At 42.9% G+C, this 18,251-nt stretch overlaps 1 protein-coding gene across 1 annotated transcript in view; it reads left to right on the top strand.

Moving 5' to 3' along the window:
• WDR72 (WD repeat domain 72) overlaps positions 1-8,301 on the top strand; it is a 190,010-nt gene extending 181,709 nt beyond the window's left edge. The window contains exon 20 of the mRNA XM_075273477.1: positions 8,189-8,301. Coding sequence (XP_075129578.1) covers positions 8,189-8,244 — 56 coding nt within the window. The 3' untranslated portion in view covers positions 8,245-8,301. The remainder of the gene's footprint in view (positions 1-8,188) is intronic.
• The last annotated feature ends 9,950 nt before the right edge of the window (positions 8,302-18,251 follow it).

Below are 18,251 nucleotides of genomic sequence, written 5' to 3'. Positions count from 1 at the left end.
TCAGGTCCGACCTTAGACTCCGCCTCCTCCAGCAGAGCCAGCGCTGATTGGCCGAATTCCGTACTCTGGCCAATCAGCACTGGCTAATGCATTGTATTGGCGTGATGAAGCAGTGCTGAATGTGTGTGCTTAGCACACACATTCAGCTCTACTTCATCGGGCTAATAGAATGCATTGGCCAATCAGCGCTGGCCAATGCATTCTATTAGCGTGAACTGAGTTTGCACAGGGGTTCTAGTGCACCCTCGGCTCTGCTACATCAGATTGCTACATCTGATGTAGCAGTGCCGAGTGTGCATCAGATGTGTAGTTGAGCAAAACTGACTCAGCACTGCTAAGTCTCTGCATTCGCATAGGAATGCATTGGCCAGCCTTCGGCCAATCAGCGCTGGCTCTGCCGGAGGAGGCGGAGTCTAAGGTCGGACCTGAATGGAGACTGGTGTGGAGCGATCTTAGACTCCGCCTCCTCCAGCAGAGCCAGCGCTGATTGGTCGAGTTCCGTACTCTGGCCAATCAGCGCTGGCCAATGCATTCTATTAGCCCGATGAAGTAGAGCTGAATGTGTGTGCTTAGCACACACATTCAGCTCTACTTCATCAGGCTAATAGAATACATTGGCCAATCAGCGCTGGCCAATGCATTCTATTAGCTTGATGAAGCAGAGTGTGCACAAGGGTTCAAGCGCACCCTCGGCTCTGATGTAGCAGAGCTGAGGGTGCACAAGGGTTCAAGTGCACCCTCGGCTCTCCTACATCAGAGCCGAGGGTGCGCTTGAACCCTTGTGCAGCCTCGGCTCTGCTACATCAGAGCCGAGGGTGCGCTTGAACCCTTGTGCACACTCTGCTTCATCAAGCTAATAGAATGCATTGGCCAGCACTGATTGGCCAGAGTACGGAATTCGGCCAATCAGCGCTGGCCAATGCATCCCTATGGGAAAAAGTTTATCTCACAAAAATCACAATTACACACCCGATAGAGCCCCAAAAAGTTATTTTTAATAACATTCCCCCCTAAATAAAGGTTATCCCTAGCTATCCCTGCCTGTACAGCTATCCCTGTCTCATAGTCACAAAGTTCACATTCTCATATGACCCGGATTTGAAATCCACTATTCGTCTAAAATGGAGGTCACCTGATTTCGGCAGCCAATGACTTTTTCCAATTTTTTTCAATGCCCCCAGTGTCGTAGTTCCTGTCCCACCTCCCCTGCGCTGTTATTGGTGCAAAAAAGGCGCCAGGGAAGGTGGGAGGGGAATCAAATTTTGGCGCACTTTACCACGTGGTGTTCGATTCGATTCGAACATGGCGAACACCCTGATATCCGATCGAACATGTGTTCGATAGAACACTGTTCGCTCATCTCTACCCATTACCCATTCTGACCCACATCAAGACCTCTCACAGAGCCAGTTAAAACCCTACTTTGCACTGATGAGAGACAAAAATCCCAAAACCACTTCCTTTTGAGCTTGGCTATAGTTCCCAGATTATGTCCTAATATTTAGTTGAAAAACAGGTATTAATCTATAAGGAGCTACCTATCAAAAGATGGCACTATAAGTAAGTTCCTCTTTTTCACCAATGCAATTTTAGTTGCATATTCCTTACCCCTTTTTCCTGGACATAAATTACAGAAAATAATCATACAAAACTATATTGCAAAAATTGTAGTTTTATGCTTTGTTGTACACTTGTCATCTACTATTTAAATTAACAGAAGTATTATTGCATATGTCTCATGTCTTTATTCAGTCAGCAATTATAGTGCACAGTAGAACCTTTAGGGGTGAGTTCGGTGTTCGGTTTTGTGGACAGACATTGTGTAAATGTAAAGCGATTTCATGACCCGTGTCCATACTTTATAGAGGTTTCATGAGATTAGGAAAAAAGAATTTATTTTTACAAAGATACAGCACTACTCCTTTCCTTGGGCTGTAGAATCACAGTGATATTCAGTATGTCGGCTCTGGGATGGATGTTGATTTGGATCTACAAATAGAGATGAGCGAACACTAAAATGTTCGAGGTTCGAAATTCGATTCGAACAGCCGCTCACTGTTCGAGTGTTCGAATGGGTTTCGAACCCCATTATAGTCTATGGGGAACAGATACTCGTTAAGGGGGAAACCCAAATCCGTGTCTGGAGGGTCACCAAGTCCACTATGACACCCCAGGAAATGATACCAACACCCTGGAATGACACTGGGACAGCAGGGGAAGCATGTCTGGGGGCATAAAAGTCACTTTATTTCATGGAAATCCCTGTCAGTTTGCGATTTTCGCAAGCTAACTTTTCCCCATAGAAATGCATTGGCCAGTGCTGATTGGCCAGAGTACGGAACTCGACCAATCAGCGCTGGCTCTGCTGGAGGAGGCGGAGTCTAAGATAGCTCCACACCAGTCTCCATTCAGGTCCGACCTTAGACTCCGCCTCCTCCGGCAGAGCCAGCGCTGATTGGCCGAAGGCTGGCCAATGCATTCCTATGCGAATGCAGACTTAGCAGTGCTGAGTCAGTTTTGCTCAACTACACATCTGATGCACACTCGGCACTGCTACATCAGATGTAGCAATCTGATGTAGCAGAGCCGAGGGTGCACTAGAACCCCTGTGCAAACTCAGTTCACGCTAATAGAATGCATTGGCCAGCGCTGATTGGCCAATGCATTCTATTAGCCCGATGAAGTAGAGCTGAATGTGTGTGCTAAGCACACACATTCAGCACTGCTTCATCAAGCCAATACAATGCATTAGCCAGTGCTGATTGGCCAGAGTACGGAATTCGGCCAATCAGCGCTGGCTCTGCTGGAGGAGGCGGAGTCTAAGATCGCTCCACACCAGTCTCCATTCAGGTCCGACCTTAGACTCCGCCTCCTCCGGCAGAGCCAGCGCTGATTGGCCGAATTCCGTACTCTGGCCAATCAGCACTGGCTAATGCATTGTATTGGCGTGATGAAGCAGTGCTGAATGTGTGTGCTTAGCACACACATTCAGCTCTACTTCATCGGGCTAATAGAATGCATTGGCCAATCAGCGCTGGCCAATGCATTCTATTAGCGTGAACTGAGTTTGCACAGGGGTTCTAGTGCACCCTCGGCTCTGCTACATCAGATTGCTACATCTGATGTAGCAGTGCCGAGTGTGCATCAGATGTGTAGTTGAGCAAAACTGACTCAGCACTGCTAAGTCTCTGCATTCGCATAGGAATGCATTGGCCAGCCTTCGGCCAATCAGCGCTGGCTCTGCCGGAGGAGGCGGAGTCTAAGGTCGGACCTGAATGGAGACTGGTGTGGAGCGATCTTAGACTCCGCCTCCTCCAGCAGAGCCAGCGCTGATTGGTCGAGTTCCGTACTCTGGCCAATCAGCGCTGGCCAATGCATTCTATTAGCCCGATGAAGTAGAGCTGAATGTGTGTGCTTAGCACACACATTCAGCTCTACTTCATCAGGCTAATAGAATACATTGGCCAATCAGCGCTGGCCAATGCATTCTATTAGCTTGATGAAGCAGAGTGTGCACAAGGGTTCAAGCGCACCCTCGGCTCTGATGTAGCAGAGCTGAGGGTGCACAAGGGTTCAAGTGCACCCTCGGCTCTCCTACATCAGAGCCGAGGGTGCGCTTGAACCCTTGTGCAGCCTCGGCTCTGCTACATCAGAGCCGAGGGTGCGCTTGAACCCTTGTGCACACTCTGCTTCATCAAGCTAATAGAATGCATTGGCCAGCACTGATTGGCCAGAGTACGGAATTCGGCCAATCAGCGCTGGCCAATGCATCCCTATGGGAAAAAGTTTATCTCACAAAAATCACAATTACACACCCGATAGAGCCCCAAAAAGTTATTTTTAATAACATTCCCCCCTAAATAAAGGTTATCCCTAGCTATCCCTGCCTGTACAGCTATCCCTGTCTCATAGTCACAAAGTTCACATTCTCATATGACCCGGATTTGAAATCCACTATTCGTCTAAAATGGAGGTCACCTGATTTCGGCAGCCAATGACTTTTTCCAATTTTTTTCAATGCCCCCAGTGTCGTAGTTCCTGTCCCACCTCCCCTGCGCTGTTATTGGTGCAAAAAAGGCGCCAGGGAAGGTGGGAGGGGAATCGAATTTTGGCGCACTTTACCACGTGGTGTTCGATTCGATTCGAACATGGCGAACACCCTGATATCCGATCGAACATGTGTTCGATAGAACACTGTTCGCTCATCTCTACCCATTACCCATTCTGACCCACATCAAGACCTCTCACAGAGCCAGTTAAAACCCTACTTTGCACTGATGAGAGACAAAAATCCCAAAACCACTTCCTTTTGAGCTTGGCTATAGTTCCCAGATTATGTCCTAATATTTAGTTGAAAAACAGGTATTAATCTATAAGGAGCTACCTATCAAAAGATGGCACTATAAGTAAGTTCCTCTTTTTCACCAATGCAATTTTAGTTGCATATTCCTTACCCCTTTTTCCTGGACATAAATTACAGAAAATAATCATACAAAACTATATTGCAAAAATTGTAGTTTTATGCTTTGTTGTACACTTGTCATCTACTATTTAAATTAACAGAAGTATTATTGCATATGTCTCATGTCTTTATTCAGTCAGCAATTATAGTGCACAGTAGAACCTTTAGGGGTGAGTTCGGTGTTCGGTTTTGTGGACAGACATTGTGTAAATGTAAAGCGATTTCATGACCCGTGTCCATACTTTATAGAGGTTTCATGAGATTAGGAAAAAAGAATTTATTTTTACAAAGATACAGCACTACTCCTTTCCTTGGGCTGTAGAATCACAGTGATATTCAGTATGTCGGCTCTGGGATGGATGTTGATTTGGATCTACAAATAGAGATGAGCGAACACTAAAATGTTCGAGGTTCGAAATTCGATTCGAACAGCCGCTCACTGTTCGAGTGTTCGAATGGGTTTCGAACCCCATTATAGTCTATGGGGAACATAAACTCGTTAAGGGGGAAACCCAAATTCGTGTCTGGAGGGTCACCAAGTCCACTATGACACCCCAGGAAATGATACCAACACCCTGGAATGACACTGGGACAGCAGGGGAAGCATGTCTGGGGGCATAAAAGTCACTTTATTTCATGGAAATCCCTGTCAGTTTGCGATTTTCGCAAGCTAACTTTTCCCCATAGAAATGCATTGGCCAGTGCTGATTGGCCAGAGTACGGAACTCGACCAATCAGCGCTGGCTCTGCTGGAGGAGGCGGAGTCTAAGATAGCTCCACACCAGTCTCCATTCAGGTCCGACCTTAGACTCCGCCTCCTCCGGCAGAGCCAGCGCTGATTGGCCGAAGGCTGGCCAATGCATTCCTATGCGAATGCAGACTTAGCAGTGCTGAGTCAGTTTTGCTCAACTACACATCTGATGCACACTCGGCACTGCTACATCAGATGTAGCAATCTGATGTAGCAGAGCCGAGGGTGCACTAGAACCCCTGTGCAAACTCAGTTCACGCTAATAGAATGCATTGGCCAGCGCTGATTGGCCAATGCATTCTATTAGCCCGATGAAGTAGAGCTGAATGTGTGTGCTAAGCACACACATTCAGCACTGCTTCATCAAGCCAATACAATGCATTAGCCAGTGCTGATTGGCCAGAGTACGGAATTCGGCCAATCAGCGCTGGCCAATGCATTCTATTAGCCCGATGAAGTAGAGCTGAATGTGTGTGCTAAGCACACACATTCAGCACTGCTTCATCAAGCCAATACAATGCATTAGCCAGTGCTGATTGGCCAGAGTACGGAATTCGGCCAATCAGCGCTGGCTCTGCTGGAGGAGGCGGAGTCTAAGATCGCTCCACACCAGTCTCCATTCAGGTCCGACCTTAGACTCCGCCTCCTCCGGCAGAGCCAGCGCTGATTGGCCGAATTCCGTACTCTGGCCAATCAGCACTGGCTAATGCATTGTATTGGCGTGATGAAGCAGTGCTGAATGTGTGTGCTTAGCACACACATTCAGCTCTACTTCATCGGGCTAATAGAATGCATTGGCCAATCAGCGCTGGCCAATGCATTCTATTAGCGTGAACTGAGTTTGCACAGGGGTTCTAGTGCACCCTCGGCTCTGCTACATCAGATTGCTACATCTGATGTAGCAGTGCCGAGTGTGCATCAGATGTGTAGTTGAGCAAAACTGACTCAGCACTGCTAAGTCTCTGCATTCGCATAGGAATGCATTGGCCAGCCTTCGGCCAATCAGCGCTGGCTCTGCCGGAGGAGGCGGAGTCTAAGGTCGGACCTGAATGGAGACTGGTGTGGAGCGATCTTAGACTCCGCCTCCTCCAGCAGAGCCAGCGCTGATTGGTCGAGTTCCGTACTCTGGCCAATCAGCGCTGGCCAATGCATTCTATTAGCCCGATGAAGTAGAGCTGAATGTGTGTGCTTAGCACACACATTCAGCTCTACTTCATCAGGCTAATAGAATACATTGGCCAATCAGCGCTGGCCAATGCATTCTATTAGCTTGATGAAGCAGAGTGTGCACAAGGGTTCAAGCGCACCCTCGGCTCTGATGTAGCAGAGCTGAGGGTGCACAAGGGTTCAAGTGCACCCTCGGCTCTCCTACATCAGAGCCGAGGGTGCGCTTGAACCCTTGTGCAGCCTCGGCTCTGCTACATCAGAGCCGAGGGTGCGCTTGAACCCTTGTGCACACTCTGCTTCATCAAGCTAATAGAATGCATTGGCCAGCACTGATTGGCCAGAGTACGGAATTCGGCCAATCAGCGCTGGCCAATGCATCCCTATGGGAAAAAGTTTATCTCACAAAAATCACAATTACACACCCGATAGAGCCCCAAAAAGTTATTTTTAATAACATTCCCCCCTAAATAAAGGTTATCCCTAGCTATCCCTGCCTGTACAGCTATCCCTGTCTCATAGTCACAAAGTTCACATTCTCATATGACCCGGATTTGAAATCCACTATTCGTCTAAAATGGAGGTCACCTGATTTCGGCAGCCAATGACTTTTTCCAATTTTTTTCAATGCCCCCAGTGTCGTAGTTCCTGTCCCACCTCCCCTGCGCTGTTATTGGTGCAAAAAAGGCGCCAGGGAAGGTGGGAGGGGAATCGAATTTTGGCGCACTTTACCACGTGGTGTTCGATTCGATTCGAACATGGCGAACACCCTGATATCCGATCGAACATGTGTTCGATAGAACACTGTTCGCTCATCTCTATCTACAAAATGTACCTTTAACAAGATGGTACTTTCAGAGTAAAAAGCAGCAAGTATAGTCATGGGGGCACCGAAGCAAAAAATCTGCAGGCATTTGTCTGAAACTTCAGCAGTTGCTAATGCAACATGTTTTCATGTACATTCCAGGACTATTATGTAGAGCTTGTGAGAGCACAGTGTTAAATAAATGAAGTCTATGCAAATGTGGAAGTGTATGTACAATCATGTTACCTGTATCTTAAAAGGGATGTCCAGCTCAGCCTGGTGCGCAAAAATAAAAATAGACTTACTCACCAATCCACATTCTTCTATTTGTGATAAGGTTATGCCACATTCCTAGTTGTGTGCTTTGCTTGCCGGTTTTGTGAAGATGGGCAGAGCAGGGCAGAGATCAGGGCAGGCCTAGGAGTGGATGCCTTGGCCTGACAAATTTATTATAGTGTAGTCAGTTTTATTGCCTGAAAACGGAGAAGAGCTCAGGAGAACACACTGCAGAAAGTATTTACAAAGACTGCACAGAGCCCCCTGGAGTTTCTGTGGCTTGTTATACTATGGAACATGCTATACTATATATTAGAGAAAACCTCTCTATTGTGACATCTAATGAAGCACGCCACCATTTTATTTGTCTGTAACATGAATAGAAAGCACTATAGAGGTACAATAGGGCCATACACCTATAGTGGTGCCATATTATGGCTATGGCAATGTGGAGGTTGTATGTGATACTAACAATGCCATAGCCAAATGCTACAGGTTAAGTATTTGGCATAATTCAGGTATATGCCAGTGCGCCAAAATGGAGATCTATGCCAGCTTGAAAAAAATGCCCAAAATGCTTCACAATACAGGCAATTTATAGCTTTAAAAAAAAAATCCAAGTTAATAGTGTGATAGAAGTGTTAGTGAGTATTAAAGGTAACGTCTGCAGTTTGAATGAATTGGTGGAAATTTTCTAAACTTTTCTGATGGATTTTTGCTTTTTTTTCAGATGAACTTAAGCAGAACCCTTGGATGTCAAAAGTGTGTTACTGCAAAGTGTGTTAAAAGTACTACTGTGATACCCTGAATGACAAATATATACTGTGGATGGATGTTAAATTCGGGGTTCAACAGGAATAAATAAATTATTAAAAATGATGTATGATACAAAGTTACCAAATACAGTTATTATATTTGAGTGACGTTTCTCGAAATAAGCATTACTGACTTCTAGGTTAATACATCATGTTACAAAGTTGTGTATAAGAAAGCACTACATACAAGGACTGGTTATAGATGGCCATATTTTAGCATCTGTGTTATATCTGCAACACTTCAGACCCCCTAAAATCAGTTCTATTAAATAGGACTTTAATCATCATAGAATTCTTCCTCTACATTCGGTTCTGCAAACCCATAGGGAGTCAGTACAATGTAGGTGGCAAAATACAGCTACAATATTGCCACCTGAATCTAACTTTCATCTGAAAAACAAAGGGTTGTTCAGGAAAGGATCTTTATTAAAGTTCATTTTTGCGTACTATCTATAACTTTCTATAATAAAGGATCTTTAAACCAAATCTGGTCTAAGTCTGATCTTTGTCTTTTTTTACACCACTAGTTTTGTTAGTTTAGTTTTATTAATACAATAATTTTAATAAGATGGCCATTTGAATGAAAATGGGTCTCCAAAACTGAGTCACAGAGGCATATTTGGAAACTAGAATCACCACTACAAGGCACTGAGATTAGGTTTATATCCAATTAACAGCAAACAGACTCCCTTTAAGTGTGGATTCACATGAGCACATGGAGTGCTCATATCTTATGGTCTGCATTATCTGGACCGACTACAACTCTTGTAACCCACATTCACAGCACTAAGAGAGTTCTATAATGCTCTGAGTTCCAGACTGACCATTAGTCTATTGACCCAATCTCAAATTATGCAGTGAGCTTGGGACAGTAGACATGCTGTCCTACTGGATATCACTACATCTCTGTGAGTTGTTTCTGTGAGCTCAGGCCAGGAGGGGACTACAGTGTTCAGACTCTACCCATTTGACTTAATCCAGTTTTAGGAGTAGCTTGCTAAAGCTGGATTCACACCAGCTGTTTCACTTGGCAGGGACCCAGCAGCATTGTCAAATGCGACCACAGGATCTGAGTTGTTACATCACTTTCCCTAGTATGTTTGGTAATGGGGTGGCCCCCCTGATATAAGATTATGGGAGCCGTCCTTTTGAAAGCTTCCGGGCCTGCCATACTTAATGGAACTACTGAAGCCTGCCTGCAGCTTGCTTTAATAGTTACATAGCAAAAATAAGGCATCTGCAGATAGCATGCTCAAGTTCCCTAAGAGTAAGTTCACACGGGGTATTTTTGTCAGAATTTTGAGGCTGTATCCGCCTCAAAATCCTGACCAAAAAGACAGCTCCCATTGAAATCAATGGTAGCCAGTCAGTTCTTTTTTCCAGGAGCCGTTTGTTCTGGCTCCCTGAAAAAAGAAGCGACATGCTCATTCTTTCAGGCGGAGACACTCCGTCCCTACTAGGCCCATTCATTTGGGCCTAATGCAGAGCAGAGTGCGCGACTGGATGCCGGTGCACTGCTCTGGCATCCAGTCACAGCTACCCGTATTTTGGTCTGGAACCTGAAGCGGCCTCCGCCTCAGGTTCTATACCAAAAAAAACCCATGTGAACTTACCCTAAGGCTTAAAAAAGTTAAAAAAAAAAAAAGTTTAGACTACTTATCTAAATTCAAGCAGTCTAAAATGAGATGATATTAAAAAATCTCCCAGGTGTTTATTTTTTATTTAAATTTTTATGATATTTTTAAAATATCATAAATTGTACAATATAAATATTTCCTTACAAATATCTTCTAAAAATTTATAGCGTGTCCAGAAAAAAGAACTTACATCAATACATTGTTGATGCAATTAAAAATTATGCCCAACCTAATACAGGGTGCAAATAATTTTGCAGGCCCATTAATCTCATTAAGCGGTTAGGATACACTCAAGATTAGAATAAAAATTATTAAAAACAAAAAAGAGTATTAAATGAGCAAAGTTCTCCAGGCCGTCTGATCTAAACCAACTATTGGAAGTGCCAGAGATATTATTTGCTATGTCTTAGAGTCATACTATTAATAAAATACATAGGTTAGAATATTTTTATCATTAATAAACTACAAGTGTTATTAATATATTATATTATTACAATACAAGTACTGTAATATTTGTGTAATAGTAAAATAGAAGTGTTATATATTAATAATAAAATATGAGAGATTATAAAATGGATTAACCTGTTAGTTTACCATAACAATTGTTAGAATTAAAAGTATCTCTTAGTACTGGTAACAATTTCAATATTTTCTCAATGTAAGCTATAAAGGTATTTATAGCCCTTACGGTTTGTCCATATCTCTGCCTGAAGCAGTTCGCTCCCTGAAACCATGCACATTATTTAAACAAGAGTGTCGTATAAGGGAGAATACAAGTGACAAATGTCTTTGCTATGTACACCATACAACAAGCTCTGTAGAAAATTGGGCCCATGTGGGCTTTTCTGAACATCAGCCATTTTCAAAAGAATTGAGTAAAACCGTTTGTGACCCCAATAAATACTGCTGTATAATTTGTATTGAGAAAGCTGTACAACATTTGTGTCATCCGCCTGCACAGAGCCGTTTGGATGCATTTTTATAATGGCTAGATTCACAAGCTTTAGAGCATGACAAGTAAAAAAGACTCTACAAAGCAATTTATTTTATTCACTTGTCTGAGACGTGAACTATTAGTAAAATCCACTTGTTATTATGGAAAATATCTATAGTTTTTGAATAATATACTTCCATTTCCATAGTAAAATGACATCAATTGTCCAAATATTGTTAAGGAACGAATAAACCATGTCGGGAAATCTATGGATATTGTTAGTATAGTCAGGACATAATAAAGCATGAGAACCACAAATGGCCAATGTTGCTCCTGTTCAACCAGTCCAGAAATTAAGTTTTAGCTTTTTTTTATGTAATAAAAGGGTTGTCTTTAGGGTTGAGCCAATCTTGAAATTTCAGGATCATTTTTAAAATCTGATTTCCGATCATTTTCCATTCGAACCCGATCCCGATCCCAATGCAAGTCAATGGGACTTTTTTTTTTTAATAATCGAAGATCGGATTTTAAAGTTTTTTCAATTTTTGGACTCCATGCTTGGTCCGGTCTCTCCTTCACATGCCTTCAGAGTGCCGCCACCTCCCTAGGCTAGTGTTAGAGATTATGGGAGTGGACGGGGCTTGTTGTGGCGTAGGAGAGTGTGGGCTGGGAGACGTGAGTGCATTACCCGCCCACACTCTCCTAAGGCAGAAGCCCCGCCTTCTCCCAGCATCTTTATAATACTAGTCCAGGGAGGCGGGGGGGCGCAGGGCGCTCTGAAGGCATGTGAAGGAGAGAGGACCGGTCCAGAAGAGGGCAGCGGCATCACTTCTGTGCAGATAAGTTGAGCGAAGTTCACGACTAGATAGATACTACAGTACATAGACTTGTCTAGTAGATATACAAGTCAATGTACAGTAGTATCTATCTACTCGAGGAACTTGCCTTGTTGTCCTCACAGCAGCACACAGTGATTTACCGCAGCCTGCCACTCTTCTGCTTTGTCCCTGTTTTACCGTATATTCAGCTGAGTATACGGTAAATCAGGGACGAAGCAGAAGAGTGGCAGGCTGCGGTAAATCCATAGGAATGAATGGACGCAGCTGGCATGCAGGGGGTTAAGCGGCCAGTAGCCAAGCATTGTGGGAAATAACCTCCGATCTTGATCCCACTCGAAAAGATAAGGATCGGAATTCCGAACACCGATCATGAAATTTACTCGATCGCCAATCGGAATCCGAACATTTCCCATCCCGATCGCTCAGCCTTAGTTGTCTTAGGATAGGTCAAGAACATCTGATCAGTGAAGGAGCCACCAGCGGACATGTACATGTGTATGTATAAGAATGAATATATTATGTATAAATTATACTATTTATTACTATTATATTACTGAATATATTATGTATAAATTATACTATTTATTACTATTTTTACATACATATTTATACAGTTGAGAGAAAGGCAATGCTCATCCTCTTTGAACTCCATAGTTTTTCGTGATAGGACATAATTAATAATATAGGCATAAAAGCACCAAGGATACAAAGTGGTTAAATTAACAGAAAATTGACACTTCTCTTTGGTTGCATATGAAGGTTAAGTAGCTTTATTGACATAAAACACCAGTTAAATAATCAAGATCCAGTATAATAATGTGGATTATATACGATAGTCGAACACTTCAGTCTGTTTTGAGCTTCTTCAACAAATATATATGGACACTTGAAAGGAGCCTGGAATCTGGTCTGGTGCACGTCCAGTGGCAAAACTAGGAATAGTGGGGCCCTGTGGCGAACGTTTGACATGGGGCCCTTAACTCCCCCGACCAACCCCCGTCAAAGACCCCAACCCCCCCCCCTTCCCCCGCATTCCTGCGCACACTTTTATGCCCCATTGTGGACACCCATGAACAATTATTATACTCTGGGGTCTTTTCAGACTGCAGAGTATAATAATTGGAGACCATGGGGAGGATACAAACATAAACACTGTGTTTGGGGGCCACTGGAGGATATTAGTACTTGTCTAGGGGCCAGTGAGGACATTATTATTTGTCTAAGGGTCACAGAGGACATTATTACTAGATTGGGGGCAATTAAAGAACATTACTAGTCACCTGAGGCCACTGGGGAACATTATTAAGTGTCTGTGAGCCAGTGGGGAGAATTATTAGATATCTGGGGGCCAACGGGAAGCATTATTGGGTTTCTGGAGGCCAGTGGGCAGTTGTATTAGATGTTGTGGGGACACTGGGAAGCATTATTAGGTGTCTGGGAGCTAGTAGAGAGCAATATTAAAAGTATTGGGGCCAGTGGGGGGCATTATTAGGTATCTGGAGGCCATTGAGAAGCATTATTAGGTATCTGATAACGGAAAGCTGAATGCTTGTGTGACCCTAGCGTAAGGAAGCTTGGTGATGGTAAAAGTTGAATTTGAGTATGTTCTGCATGGAAAGTCTAGGATGGTGTAGCTTTGAGTGTGTACAGTATTCACATGGTGCAGTTACAATTGCATCAAAACTGCAACAGAAAAATGCATGTAGTTTTGATGTGGTTGCAGCTGTAATTTCAAAAACTGCTCTAAAAACATATCAAAACGGTAGATTTTTTTTTTGTGTCAAAATTATATAGCCAGGGTGGCCTGAGGAAATTTTTTTCCAGGGGTGCCAAAGTGTTAAAAGGTTGAGAAACATTGCTCAAGATGTAGCCCACCTGCCATGACTACAAAGTTGTTATGCAGATTTATTGTTCTCATAAATGGAATGCCATTTTCTTTGCCTTTTTACTTACAGGATCCTAGTCAATTGTTTCTCTTCAATATGTGTTTTTTTCAATGGTATCAATAAAATAACTTCGTAAATATAGACTTTCTCAGTAATACAATCTGCATGCAATGATTTTTTTTCTTTTTTGACACTGCTGAATGAATTTTCATACAGATGCACAAAAGAAATATAATGTTACTCTGCTGAATTGCTCGACTTTATTATGGGATGTAAGAAGTCATGAGACCTGCCAGCAGCTTAATAGAAACAGCTCCCTGGAGTTCTCTCTGAAATTCTTTCCTTCTCCTCAACTATCACAAAATGCAAGTTATTATAAGTAACGTATTCCAGCAATTGTAGCACTGAAACTATTATCTTCTATCATTATTTTGCTCCTGCATTAATGTATATTGTATTTCTACACCACCAGCTATATCTTTTCTAGCTGCTCTGCAGTGTTATATTCCATGGATCTGGGATATGGTAAGGTATTTAGTGCAGTACGGCATCATGTTCACTAATAATAATAATAATAATAATAATAATAATAATAATAATAATAATAATAATAATAATAATAATAATAATACAACAGTGTAGTATAATGAGGGATTAAGGCCTGGTTAACATCTGCATTCAAATTCTGTTTGGGAAGTCTGCTTCGGGACCCCCGAAAAGGAATACCGAACGCATTAAAGGGATCCTAGCTTTCAAACCCTTTTTTTCTAACTAACACGTTGGAATAGCCTTAAGAAAGGCTATTCTTCTCCTACCTTTCCTTGTCTTCTCTGCGCCGCCATTCGCCTAAAATCCCGTTTTTTTGTTGGTATATAAATGAGTTCTTTCGCACTACTGGGGGCGGCTCCAGTGCTGCCAGAGAACTCTCCAGCATCGCCTCCATCTTCGTCCACAACGAGGTCTTCACTGCGGGCAATTCGACTGCACATGCCCGCCGGCCGCTTACACCGCGGACATTTTTCCTGTGCAACGAGCATGCGCAGTCGGCTTGCCCTAGGCACGAGACCTAGAAGTTAGAAGACACCGCCGAAAGAAGACACAGTGAAAACCTCGTTCCAGACGAAGATGGAGGCGGCGCTGGAGAGTTCTCTTGCAGGGATTAAGGCCCGGTTAACATCTGCGTTCATTTTCTATTTGGGAAGTCTGTGTGGGGACCCCCGAAAAGGAATACCGAACGCATTAAAGGGATCCTATCTTTCAAACCCTTTATTTCTAACTAACAAGTCAGAATAGCCTTAAGAAAGGCTATTCTTCGCCTACCTTTCGTTGTCTTCTCCGCGCCGCCGTTCACCTAAAATCCTGGTTTTTGAAAGACCCAAATAGTTATCAAGCAGGGACAACTTTCATCGAGAAATAATGGCGCCTGTTCTCCATGGAGACTGTGTGCTGCCATAATTTGGCGAATCGTAGTTGATCCTAATAAGTGGCATGGTAGCCACTCCACTGCCAGTAAATTTGCCAGGTAGAATATTGGAATATTCAGAATGGATTAAAGGGGTGTTCCCATCTCAGCCTTTCAGCCAGGCTTCCTGCAGTGTCTTCTTTCCACTTCCTGTATTTCTCTCCCCCCCTCCTCCCTCTTGCTGAGCGGAGACTGAACGCTTCTGCAGGTCAGATAATATGTAGATTCTTGTACAAAATAAACAAAGTGTTATCTGTGTGTTTACATAGAGAGATAACTGACTTGGATTTATCAGATAACTCAATTATCTGAAATTATCTGAATGGATTGCCCTGTGGGCAAGAGCAATGAGTGAGTGATGTCACTTGCGTTATGGTAACGCAGTTTAAACAATGGGAGGAGGAAGAAATTCCCATTGCAGGCAAACAAAGCAGAATTTCTAAAGCAATATATTTAGGAAAAGGCTTCAATTTATATAAGCTACCAGTATAGATAGGATCATTGAGATGGGACAACCCCTTTAAGCTCGTTACAAAGTGGTTCACAAATCTTTACTGTTGATTTTAAGACAGATCCTGTCACACAGTTATAATGAAGAAGATTTCAGCTCACCCTCCAAAGCTTTATACATATAGTCAATGAGACTTTTTAGGAGAATATAAAGAAAGAAGAAGAATCACACTTTCCTAGCAAAGATGGTAATTTGCCCATATGATGCTGTGCTCCAGCAGCCGCCCCTCACACTCAGGCAGAGAGCAGGTCCTCTCGGTGCCTGCTCTCTGCCTGTTAAGACGCTCGCTCCACTCGGCCCTGCCCCTCAGCTCGGCCTATTCTAGGGTCTATGGGTCTTTATCAATGTCCAGAACCAAATTTACTTATATACAAAGACGTTCTAGGGAAAGAGTGCCTGCTTTTGAGAAAATTTACATAAAAAAAAATCACTGAATAGTGACTTACATATTTTTATATCATAGATAATTAGTGCCGTTTCATCAACATTTTCATAAATTAATACTACAGGCTATTATAAGAAACTTTGTAAATTATCTTATCAGAAAGAAATGCATCTTTTTGCTCTTATCGGGCTTACCTTCACCTGCCAAATTGCCTTTCACTCTAAACCACTGCTCTACCCATCTCAAGATGGATGGTCACATGAGTCCAATAACTAATATCTATAGAGACTATGGCTAAGGGAGGGGAAGGAGTAAGCAGGAGTATATGAGATAAGATTAGAAATACACTGAATAGAAGCTTTCCATTACAACCAAATCACTTTACTCAGATCAGTACTTCTCTCTATATGTCCTGTATAAACCTGGGATTGTTTCTGAGAAGGAGAGACAGATACAGAGCACATTCTCGTGTATTTACTACGAGCAGTGTATGGCTACTAGTGTCCACACCACCGACTAAAAGGGGAATGCAAACTATAAATATAGTATGCAAGGAAGAAAACTTAAAAACTGCAGAATGTAAGTCAATAATTTGTGGTTCAGGACCAGACTCATTTCTGAAGTTTTTTGTATGTACGGTTTTGAGGGCTTTAACATTTTTTATCATTTGCATTATCCAACTAATTTCTGCGCCTTTTTTCAGTGACACGTAGAGCTTTATGTTTATGTTGTTTTTATTTTTGCATGTGTTTTAATTTTTTTATATTTGGGAAAATATAAACAAAAGAGATGAGAAAACATGTCTGTTTTTTTAATTTAATAACAGAAAATGCTTCTAAAAAAATGTAAATAGTTTTTCCCCTCACTATGGTAATTTTTATTTTGTACTGTGTCTTTGGGGGTGGGGCTAGATCCTGTAATAAGGGTGTTTTATTGGAATATTATTTATGTATTTTTTAATTACTTTATTTAATTTTTATTTTATTTTTTATTTTTATTTTTTAACATTGTGTCCCCATAAGGGTATATAATAGACCTTTGGGGACATCTGATCATGTTTTATTGTTTTTTGGAGGAAGGGGGGGTGTATGGGTAAATATTAGAGATGAGCGAACACTAAAATGTTCGGGGTTCGAAATCTGGTTCGAACAGCTGCACACTGTTCGACTGTTCGAATGGGTTTCGAACCCCATTATAGTCTATGGGGGGAAATGCTCGTTTCAGGGGTACGCAACATTCGATCAAATTCTACTTACCAAGTCCATGAGTGAGGGTCGAGCTGGATTCTTCTCCCTGCACAGCGTCCCCACGTCCTCTTCCGGCCTTGAATTCACTCTGCTAGGCATCGGGCCTAGGCAGAGCCGACTGCGCATGCCCGCACTACAAACGGACATGCGCAGCCGGCTCTGCCCAGGCCCGATGCCTGGCAGAGTGAATTCAGAGCCGGAAGAGGACGCGGGGACACTGCGCAGGGAGAAGACTTCTAAAGGTAAGAGAAGAACCAGCGTTGATTGGCAATGTACAGTCATGGCCAAAAGTTTTGAGAATGATAGAAATATTAATTTTTTACAAAGTCTACTGCTTCAGTTTTCCTAATGGCAATTTGCATATACTCCAGAATGTTATAAAGAGTGATCAGCTTAACAGCAATTACTTGCAAAGTCAATATTTGCCTAGAAAATGAACTTTATCCCCCAAAACACATTTCAACATCATTGCAGCCCTGCCTTACAAGGACCAGCTAACATCGTTTCAGTGATTGCTCCATTAACACAGGTGTGGGTGTTGATGAGGACAGGGCTGGAGATTAATCTGTCATGATTAAGTAAGAATGACACCACTGGACACTTTAAAAGGAGGCTGGTGCTTGGCATCATTGTTTCTCTTCTGTTAACCATGGTTATCTCTAAAGAAACATATGCAGTCATCATTGCACTGCACAAAAATGGCCTAACAGGGAAGAATATTGCAGCTAGAAAGATTGCACCTCAGTCAACAATCTATCGCATCATCAAGAACTTCAAGGAGAGAGGTTCCATTGTTGGCAAAAAGGCTCCAGGGCGCCCATGAAAGACCAGCAAGTGCCAGGACCATCTCTTAAAAGTGTTTCAGCTGTGGGATCGGGCTACCAGCAGTGCAGAGCTTGCTCAGGAATAGCACTGTGAGGCGGAGACTCTTGGAGCAAGGCCTGGTCTCAAGGAGGGCAGCAAAGAAGCCACTTCTCTCCAGAAAAAACATCAGGGACAGACTGATATTCTGCAAAAGGTACAGGGAGTGGACTGCTGAGGACTGGGGTAACGTCATTTTCTCTGATGAATCCCCTT

Source organism: Leptodactylus fuscus, chromosome 5 (assembly GCF_031893055.1).
Source record: "Leptodactylus fuscus isolate aLepFus1 chromosome 5, aLepFus1.hap2, whole genome shotgun sequence".
NCBI classification, from domain to species: domain Eukaryota; kingdom Metazoa; phylum Chordata; class Amphibia; order Anura; family Leptodactylidae; genus Leptodactylus; species Leptodactylus fuscus.
Note: the sequence above shows the minus strand (reverse complement) of the source record. Positions and strands in the feature narration are given on the sequence as shown.